This window comes from Muscardinus avellanarius (assembly GCF_963383645.1).
Source record: "Muscardinus avellanarius genome assembly, chromosome: 1".
NCBI lineage: Eukaryota > Metazoa > Chordata > Mammalia > Rodentia > Gliridae > Muscardinus > Muscardinus avellanarius.
The window spans coordinates 124,844,220-124,854,894 of NC_137786.1; the positions used below are offsets into that span (position 1 = coordinate 124,844,220).

Consider the following 10,675-nt stretch of genomic DNA (forward strand, 5'->3'; position numbering starts at 1 on the left):
ATCACATTGGGAGTTAGGCTTTAACTTATGAATTAACATATATTAAATCTATAGTAGCTACTTATTTATAAGGGAGATAGTAAAATTATGATACCTTCTACTAGATTCCAATCCTAGTTCATGGCTTATCAAGTTCTTCAGCCCCTTCAGTCCAGTCTCCTGCCTTCTTTTCATGTCATTATCATCAAATCCTCTGCTTATTCTTGAGCTGGAAAGTCCAGTCCAAAATAAACAGATCATCTTCAAAGGGATCAAAAAGATCCTCTAATCTTTCTATATTCTCTCAGTTCCTTTTTGGAGAATGTAGTTTTAACTCCATTGAAATCATATGAAAACACACACTCAGAACATAATTGGGGATTAGTTCTCATCCTTAACGAATCACCTGTCACTTCATTTCAACCATGCAATTACAGAACTCTATATTCTGTACAGCTGAATTCTTTGGACCCTGCTTATAGCATGAAAGTGAAGGCTTGCTGCATCACCTAATCCCTTTCCACACACTGCCTGTGAGACATCCGCCTTGGCTCCCAGCCACTCGTGCCCAGATATGACTACAGTGGGAGAGGAAGGGGCAAAAAGACCAGAGCATAATGGGGAAGGAGTGGTGAGTGCACTGTTCACATGCTACAACTTATCACTGCCAGATGACAACGCAAATGGTATTAACGTCGCATGGTAGTGCCAGCCAAGGGAGGGATCAGGAGCTGAGTTCAAAGCACACCAAGATGACCACAGTAAACTATTAACTATGTAACTGGTAGTAACTTTAATTCTTAAAGCCTTTTTAAAGTTTGTATAGCTTTTATATGCAAAGTAAACAATATGAAACAGGTTATTCAAAACCTAAAATATAGCCAGGCATGGTGCACGCTTATAATCCCCGCACTTGGAAGGCAGAAACAGGAGGATCGCGCTGGTTTGAAGCCAGCCGCACTGGCTTAAGAGACCCTGTTTCAAAAATATAAAATAGGTCTGGGAGTGTAGCCCGGAGGTAGAAGGGCTTCCAGGAACCCCAGTACCACCAAAAAAAAAAAAAAAAAAACCCTCTAAAATATAGCTGAGTGTGGCAGCTCACACTTGTGGCAGTTCACAGCCTCAGCTACTAAGTGAGGACCTTTGCAACTCAATGAGAACCTGTTTCAAAATAAAGAATAAGAAATAGGGCTGGGGGTGTAGCTCCAAGGTAGAATGCCCCTGGGTTCTGAAAATTCCCAGTATGGCCAAAAAAAAGAAAAGAAAAACTTCATTTTATACATTAAATTTTTTTAAAAAATTAGAACTATGTTTCAAACAACAAAGACCAACCCATTAGTTGCTCATAAACTTAGGGAGTCAGCCCTATATCTTTTAAATTTAACTACAACATTACTGGAACACATCACATGGAGAAAGAGGTATGGAACATAGACTGTGTAAGTATGTATATAAGTACACATGCACACACATGTATGAAAATGAAATAATATCAAATATCTTTATTATGGATGATGTTTTTAAAAACAGCTTGAAAATTACTGCCCTAATGTGCTTTTTTCATCCACCAGATTGTTAGACTTTCTTTAGGTTTGACAACATCCAACATCAGTGAGGGTGAAGGGAAGAAAATATACTATGGCAAGAATGAAAATTGTTTAATCCTTTTGGGAGGGTTAAGCTTATAGGTATCACAATTTTAAGCATATATTTAACTGGTTAATCAGTGTTAAGGACCCAAAGAAATAACTAGACAAATAAATCAAGATGTTTATAAGGCTCATCATAGCATCACTTTAATAGTACAAGTCTGTATAAGCTCTATATGTCTATTAAAAAGACGCTGGGTAAATAAATTATAGGGCTTCACAAACTGAAACACAGTCTATATTCTGTTTACATGGTAAAAAATTATTTTGGTAGGACAAGTATAACAGATTACAAAACAATGTACCACATAGTGTATAATGTTACATAACCCAAACAAATCAAGTGAATGTTCACCAGAATACTGTTTCTCTCTTAATGGTGATTTTTACTTGCTTCTGCTTTTCTTTAGTATTCAGATTTGCTACAATGATTATAAATTTTTTTTTTTTTTTGGTGGTGGTGGTACTGGGGTTCCTGGATGCCCTTCTACCTCCGGGCTACACTCCCAGACCTATTTTATATTTTTATTTGGAAACAGGGTCTCTTAAGCCAGCGCGGCTGGCTTCGAACTAGCGCGATCCTCCTGTCTCCACCTTCCAAGCGCGGGGATTACAAGCGTGCGCCACCACGCTCGGCATTATAAATTTTATTATCAAAGAATAAAAATTATTTTCATTGGGGGAAATACACTGAATTCCCACAGAATGTTTTAAATTATTGAGCCATTAAGAATTCATTTACACTGGGCATGGTGGCGCACGCTTGTAATCCCCGCGCTTGGGAGGCTGAGACGGGAGGATTGCACAGGTTCGAAGCCGGCCTCAGCTACTTAGTGAGGCTCTCAGCAACTTAGTGAGACCCTGTTTCCAAATAAAATATAAAAAATGGGCCTAGGAGTATATCCCAGAAGTAGAAAGCCCCTAGGTTCCACTCCAGTACCACCAAAAAAAAAAAAAAAAAAAAAACCATTTACATGTTACTCATTAACATATTCATTGCCTAATTCAGATTTCAGATTTCCTGTATTTTGTGTACTAGGTTACTGGGTATTAAAGGAACTTGGGCTTAGAGCTCTTGGCTACCTCTGTTTCCTAATATACATATAGCCCTAATATACATATATATATTAGGAGTTGGGGGTCATGTAGACAGATTTTTTTTCTCAGGATTCTGTATCTAGGTTTGTGGTTCCTATTAGGTCAGGTGCATAAGGGGTCAAAATATGGCATTAAAGCTCATTTACATTAAGAAGACCTCAGAAAAGCTAAAATTCCTCACAAAGGGCACAGATTTTTGGTTGTTTTCTTTTTTAAGCCAAATAAATCTTACCAATGCTGTTCTTTCTGTTTAGAAGGACACTCGCCCCCCTCGAGAGGTAGGTGTAGAGAATGGTGCAAGCTTTAGTTCTCCTTTTTCACATAAACGGATGTTAGAATAGGTAACATTCTTACTCCTTTCCTATGCTGCAAGGACAAATAAGACCATTCCTAACATTTCTGACTGGAGGTAAATATATACACATCACTTTTATTTCTAACCTCTAATTGATACAATTTTCAAGAACCATCCATTGTTTTTAATCAACCAATAAACTGCATTATGATTCCTAACTGTACACATAAAGCCCTCCTACAAATCTGTCTTATCTACATTGCTTTATAAGCTTATCATGAAGCTTTCATCCTAACATCTCCTCCCCAACCCCCTCAGTACTGGGGATGAAACCTAGAGGCATTCTACCTCTGAGCTACACTCCCCTATTTTTTATTCTTTATTTGGAAACAGGGTCTCACTGAGCTGCAAAGGGCCTTACTAAGTAGCTGGGGCTGTCCATGAACCATGATCCATCCTCCTGTCTCAGCCTCCCATATGCTGGGATTACAAGCATGCGCCACCACACCCAGCTCTAACGTCTGTCTTCTATGTGGACTGTCCTTAGTTAAAGCTTTTACTTTTAAAGAGCCTTTGCCTCAGTTACCTCTCCTTTGATGTCTTCTAAGCTTCCACAGTCCCTTGTGCCACTCACCCGGTCCTGCACTAGGCTGTTACCCCCTGCCCATTCCCTCCACCCTTAAGGCAGGCCCTGAGTACCTCTCAATAGGCCTGCACATGGGTCTAGTTTGGGTTTTTTTGCTTTTGCATTGTTTTCCTTTAAATATTCACATTACTGGCCAGGCGTGGTGGCACACGCTTGTAATTCCAGCACTTGGGCGGCTGAGACAGGAGGATCACACAGGTTCAAAGCCAGCCTCAGCTACTTAGGCTTTCAACAACTTAGTGAGACCTTGTTTTCAAATAAATTATAAAATAAGGCTGTGGGTATAGCCCGGAGGTAGAATATCTCTGTGTTCCATCCCCAGTACCGCAAAAAAACAAAAATAAATAAATATTCACATTATTATTTAGCAAAAATAAACAAAATTGGGGGTAGTAGGGACCTAAAGAGAATACAAATAATAATGTTTTTCTTCATTTACCTCTTAGATTCATGTAGTACTAAAGTCTCATGGGAGATGGATTTCAGTTTCCATATAAGGAGAAACTTGGAAAGCTTAGAATGGAAAGTTCTTACAGAAAGATTCAATAATCACTCGTCAAGGGGTTTTGTGAAAAACATGTGAAACTTGCTGGTCTGCAAGGGCCTTTAAACTCTCTCCCAACTCAGATTCCATGGTTCTGGATGAAAAGGGGCAACAATGTTAAGACATTTCACCCCCAGTGATATGAGCAAAGTGAATGACACAGGTCCACTTCAGTTGTGGTTCAGAATTAGTCCAATGCAGAGACTTCAGCTCACTAGGAGACAGGCAAGCGCTTCAAGCTGCCTGCCAGCCCTGGCTCATCGCAGAATACAGAAACAGCCATGTGCTATCTGGGAGCTGTTCAAGGAGGCTTTCTATTAATTTCCTTTAAAAGCATCGTCATTTAAACTCCTAAATGCCAAAATCCAGAGGACTTACCCCTGTATCTAAGATCTGATCATGTTGCAACTATCATGTGGAAACCTTGCTCTAACGTCCAGGAATTTGCTCTGCAATGACAGCAACGAAGGGAGGAGCTGGCAGGGAGCTGCCAGAGTGGTACAAAGGACACTGCTTGTACTCACAAGGCCACGTTGTCCAGGCATAGCGAAGAGCAGCCACAGTGCCAAGACAAGAACTGATGTTCAGGGTCAGGGTCTGGGTGAAGAACATGTTCATGGGTGCTGGGAGCCACTTGCACTGATGGTCACTGCAACATGAGACCTACACAAGAGTCAAAAAATGGGAACAGTGAAGATAATCAAAGGGTGTTCCCAGAAACTGGGAATTGCACCTTCAGATAGACTAGAAAGGAGGGAGAGAAAGGGCCACTCTTAGCTAAAGACCCATTTCTTATAAGAACCAGATCTGGGTCTGGTTGACAAAGTCACAAGTTGATAAATGTTGATGTGGACTGGGGTATAGCTCAGTAGTAGAGCATCTCTCAGCATACACAAGGCCCTAATTCAATCCCCAGTACCAAAATAAGTAAATAAATACTCATGTTATTAAATAATTTAAATCAATAAATAAAACAGCCAGGCATGGTGGCATATACCTGTAATCCCAGTAGTTGGGAGGATGAAACAAGGATCACAGGCCAACCTCAGCAATTGAGTGACACTCAACAATTTAGTAAGACTGTTTCAAAATAAAAAGTGCTGGAGGTATAACTCAGAGGTAGAATGCCCCTGAGTTCAATCTGAGTTTCATAATAAAATTTTAAAATAAAGCATAAATTCAAAGCCAGGCATGTGGCAAATGCTTGTAATCCCAGTACTTTGGAGGCTGAGATAGGAGGATCACAGGTTTGCAGCCAGGCTCAGCTACTTAGGCCCTCCATAACTTAGTGAGACTCTGATTCAAAATAAAGAATAAAGCCAAGTATGGTGGTGCACACTTGTAATCCCCGCATTTGGGAGGCTGAGACAGGAGGATCTTAGTTCATGGACAGCCTCAGCTACTACTTAGTGAGGCTCTTTGCAACTCAGCAGGACCCTGTTTCAAATAAAGAATAAAAAAAAAAAATTAGGGCTGTGGGGTGTACCTTGGAGGTAGAATGCCTCTAGGTTCCTAGTACTGCAAAAATAAAGGAAGAATAAAAAATAGGGCTAGGGCTATAGCTCAGAGATGAAATGCCCCAGTGCTGCAAAAGTAAAACAATAAATCAGCTCAGGAAGAAAAGGAAGTATACTGAGATAAAGCACTCAGGGAAGCCCCTCCCACCAGATGGCAATGCAGGCAGGACTGACCAGCTGCTCTCTGGCACTCCTGAGCTGCTCAATGAGGACAGGGGACAGGAGAACTCTCGACACTTCACCTTTCTAAAATCAGAAGGCAATCCAGAACAAGGAACTTACGTTATCCAGCACCCAAAGTGAAATTCTGCCTTGCCCCCAAGTTTTGTTCCAGGGCCAGATGGTGGGCAGACAGCCAGCAACAGATAGGAGAATTGAGACTCTGGGAGTCTCTAAAGCACCTGACCCTGCCGGCGCACGCTTATAATCCCTGCGCTTGGGAGGCTGAGACAGGAGGATCGCGCAGGTTCGAAGCCAGCCTCAGCTACTTAGTGAGGCTCTCGGCAACTTAGTGAGACCCTGTTTCCAAATAAAGTATAAAATAGGTCTGGGAGTATATCCCGGAGGTAGAAAAGCCCCTGATTCCACCCCCAGTACCACCAAAAAATTATAAAAATAAATAAATAAAGCACCTGACCCAGACTGGCAAGAAGCCAAGCGGGACAAGTGCTAACCAGGCATTGGAGGCAGGTGGGCATCCTCCTCAAGATTCCCAAAACCACAGGTCTATATGAACTCCTTTGTCAAGTCTATCGGTTATCATTTCCTCTCCTCCAGTGTCCTCTTCATACACCTTCTCTCAGCCTACCAGCCTCAAGATTCCACAGGTACCCATTTAAAGATTCTACCTAGGTTGCCTACCTCATCTACAGAAGGAACACTCATTCAACCTCTTTATCAGTAACCCCCGTCTGCAGAATGACCCTTGTTAGGGATTAAAAGTAGTCTCATTATATGAACTGATACTCAGTCACACATCACCAGGCTTAAGCTTTTCAAAGGAGACACAACAGTTAAATAATGTCAGAATTTAGCATGGGTTAGGAAGAGGGACATATTCTGGAACAAGGAGCTCTCAGGAGGCAACCAAAAACTAAAGCCCTTTCCTAAGCAAAGAGGGTTGATCTGGGGAGGGAAAATACAAAAGGAATCTCACTTAAGAGGGGCTAACTTTCCCTCCCTTGCTTATCCTGTCTGTCAAAACTGCCTCTAAGCTAATGAACCAATAGCTGCTTACTGGTCCTGCTGAGATCAGCTCAGCCCCCAGACAAACAAGACCTGCCTCATGGTCACATTACTGTGAAATAGCAAGGACTCAGTATGTGGGGATCCTGGCTCTTGACAAACAGCCCCTCTTCTGTATGCTATTCTGCTCACCTCGAATATCTCGTTATCCTGCCTCACCACGTGGATTTGCTGGTAATACGTAAGGTTGAGCAGCCCTTTGTAAGCCAAGAGTTCTATCTTCTCAGGCAGGGGTCCTTGAAACATCAAATTCTTCTCACCATAAGCCACAGCGCGGGCCCCCAGGTGCAGCCGATAGGCCACAGTCTGTTTATCTCGAGGGTGAATGCTACAGGAGAAAGAACAAATAGAGAACCTTGGGTTTGAGCTCAACAATAATCACTTTTTTCCAAAAAACACCCCAAAACACCCTTTAAGAAGGCAAGCATAGCCAAGCGTGTGGTGCATGCTTGTCATTCCAGCATTTAGGAGGCTGAGACAGGAGAATAACACTACACAGACAGCCTCAGCTACCTAATGAGTTCCCTTGCAACTCAGTGAGGCCTTGTTTCAAAATAAAGAATAAGAAACAGGGCTAGGGGTATAGCTCAGAGGTAGAATGTCACTGGGTTCCACTCACAGTACTGGGGAAAAAAGAAAAGGTAGGCAAGAATAAAGTTGCCTGAATTCAATGCTCACTGACTGGTCGCCTTAACAGAAGCAACGAGTGGTTACTATAGATGGTGCTCTGGGCTTGCTATGGGCTTGGAAACCACAAAGACAGACAATCTGGAAGGAAGGAATAAAGGAAGAGAGGGAGAGAGCAAAGGGAATTACCCTGGGATGGATAATGTGTAAGAGAATTTTCAACCACTGAATGTCAAGTATTTCATCTAAATCATCTGTTCATCACTTGGCCCCTCAACACTATCAAGTTCTACTATGAGGTAGACTTTATGTGCTGAGCTCCTCTTGGATGCTACAGTTAGTGTGTGGCATACAATGGGGCTATTCACTAAGCTTACATCCTCTGCAGTGTGCTCTCACTGCACTGGCTTGGTTGGTGACCAACCAATTTGGTTCGTTTATTACAGTCAGAGCAGAAGTGACTTATGTTGCTTCCAAAACAAAGAACTTGCCAGTATGAGAAACACGATGACTGTGGAATCACAGATCAACCTGGAGCCTGTTTGTCTGGGTTTGTGAATGACTATGGTAAGCAGGCTCTGTTGACCTTCTTTGGACATGGAATATGAGAATATCAAATAAGATTTTCTTGCTCACAGCCCAAAATATTGAGGGTTTTTTGTTACTGCAACACATCTCAGCATAAATGATTTCTATATAGGACACTATTAAGGTTTGGGTTTAAATGTCCCCAAAAAGCTCATGTGTTGAGAGCTGTCCCAATGCAGTAGTATTCAGAAGTGAAATAACTGACTCAGGACTCTGACCTTATAAGTGGATAAATCCACTGAAGGGCTAATCATTTGAACGGATTTACTGGGTGGTGACTTAGGCAGGTGGGGCATCGCTAGAGGAGGTGGGTCGCTGTGGTGTGGCCTTGGGGACTGTTTCTGTCCCTAGCTGTTTCCCGTCACTTCTTTCTGCTTCTGCCTGCCATTTTAGTTGAGCTCCGTTTCCTCCACTCCGCTGTGCCACCATGATGTCTGCCTTGGCATCAGCCAACAGTAGACTGTACCTCTGAAATCATGAACCAAAAAGCTTTTCCTCCCCTAAATGTTTATGTCAGGTATGTTTGTTACTGCAGTGGAAAAGACTAAAACAGTCATCTAAACTCTGATTTTTAGTCCAATCTATCCCCTCACAAGTGAACATCAAAATGAACTATGCTGGGCGTGGTGGTACACGCTTGTAATCCCCGCGCTTGGAAGATGGAGGATCTTCCAAGGAGGATCGCGCTGGCTTAAGAGACCCTGTTTCCAAATAAAAATATAAAATAGGTCTGGGAGTGTAGCCCAGAGGTAGAAGGGCTTCCAGGAACCCCAGTTCCACAGAAGAAGAAGAAGAAGAAGAAGAAGAAGAAGAAGAAGAAGAAGAAGAAGAAGGAGGAGGAGGAGGAGGAGGAGGAGGAGGAGGAGGAGGAGGAGGAGGAGGAGGAGCAGCAGCAGCAGCAGCAGCAGCAGCAGCAGCAGCAGCAGCAGCAGCAGCAGCAGCAGGAGCAGGAGCAGGAGCAACAACAACAACAACTATAAGCAGAGTACAAACACTGGTCAAAACAAAGCCAAAGAACCATCTGTACCTGCCAAAAGGAGAGTCCCTATCACAGAGGTCCATAGCCACAGCCATGAATGTGTTGGGCATCTTCGGGTTGGGGACAGAGCCAAAGTCTGCTGTTTGATGCCAGCGGATAAGAGGAAATCCATCATCTGAGTTTTCCTTAGACAAATAGGAAGATAACTGGAAAGGGAAGATTTTGTTACTTTTATTGCATCAGAATCCTGCTCTGGAGTCTTTTTTCTCTGGCAGAGTCTCCTGCTCCATTAGTTTTTGCAGCTGCTCATTCAACAAGTATTTACTAGCCTCTTACTGCTGGGTCAGTGTCTTTCCAGAGATGGATACAATGACCCTTCTCATCACACATGCCCATTACAATGCAACTTGCTACACCTCTGATCCCATTTTCCTTCTCATTGATTCTGAGCCTGCCCTGTGATTGCTGTGACCAACAGAATGCAGCAGAGCTGATGTGCAGCTTTGCCTCAAGAGGCTCCAGGTTCTGATTTCATTCTACTGGAACCATGTTCTGCTCCTGGAATAAGAGTCCAGTTACCCTGCTGGGGATTATGCAGAGAACAGTATGATCTTCATGATAAGTTGTGAAGACAGAAAGACTCTATTCTAGCAAGCCCAGCTGAACAGCCATCATATGAATTCTAGATCCCCCTAGTCAAATGTCAGCCACATGAGTAAGCTGAGTGGCATCACGTAGGCCAGAAAGAAGCCATCCTAGTTGAGCTCTGCCTAGCCAGCCAGAATCATAAGCAAATAAGATGGATGACATTTTAACATGTATGGCTAGTTTGCTACAAAGCAATAGGTATAGATACATCTGTATTCAACACCCGGCTAGGCACCCCAATGATCCACTCCTTGCTATATCCAAGCCCTCTTGGCTTTGCAGTTCCTCTCATGAGGAGAAAAAGTCTGTTTCCCCAGCCCTTGATTCTCAGCTCAGCCACGTAGTTTCTTTTGCCTGTAGGCAGAAGCCGCAGTTAGGGTGTACTGATTCCTAGTCAAGGTTTCAAGAAACCGTCCATAGACCACTTGGACTTCTGTCATCTTCAAAAGAAGGACATGCTGGGCTAACCTGCTGCTCTCTGAAGAAGGCTGAGTGCTGTGGAGCAGAGCTACCAATCTACTCCACTCTGGCCAACTGGAGCAGAGGCCTTTCACAAAAATCTGAAAGAACCCAGAGAAGCTTAACCAAGACCTCCCAGCCACCAGCTCCATAGACACATGAGTTATAATAATAAAAAAAAAAAAAGGTCATGGGGTTTCCAGGTAGTTTGTTACAAAGTAGCAGCTACCTGGTACAAGTACTTTACAAGTTTGCTGGGGAGATCTGCACAGAAGAATTAGAAATTAGGCTAGGTGGTAGTGCATGCTTGTAATCTCAGTCCTTGGGAGGCTGAGACAGTAGGATCATGGTTCTCCAACAGCCTCAGCTACTTAGTGAGGCCCTTTGCAACTCAGTGAGAC

General features: G+C 43.0%; 1 protein-coding gene across 1 annotated transcript in view; it reads right to left on the reverse strand.

Moving 5' to 3' along the window:
• Positions 1–4,640: 4,640 nt before the first annotated feature.
• Positions 4,641–10,675, reverse strand: part of SIAE (sialic acid acetylesterase) — a gene marked incomplete at both ends in the record, with an annotated part of 47,029 nt that continues 40,994 nt past the window's right edge. Inside the window, 3 exons of the mRNA XM_080718862.1 lie at positions 4,641–4,874; positions 7,106–7,301; positions 9,216–9,373. Coding sequence (XP_080574988.1) covers positions 4,641–4,874; positions 7,106–7,301; positions 9,216–9,373 — 588 coding nt within the window. The remainder of the gene's footprint in view (positions 4,875–7,105; positions 7,302–9,215; positions 9,374–10,675) is intronic.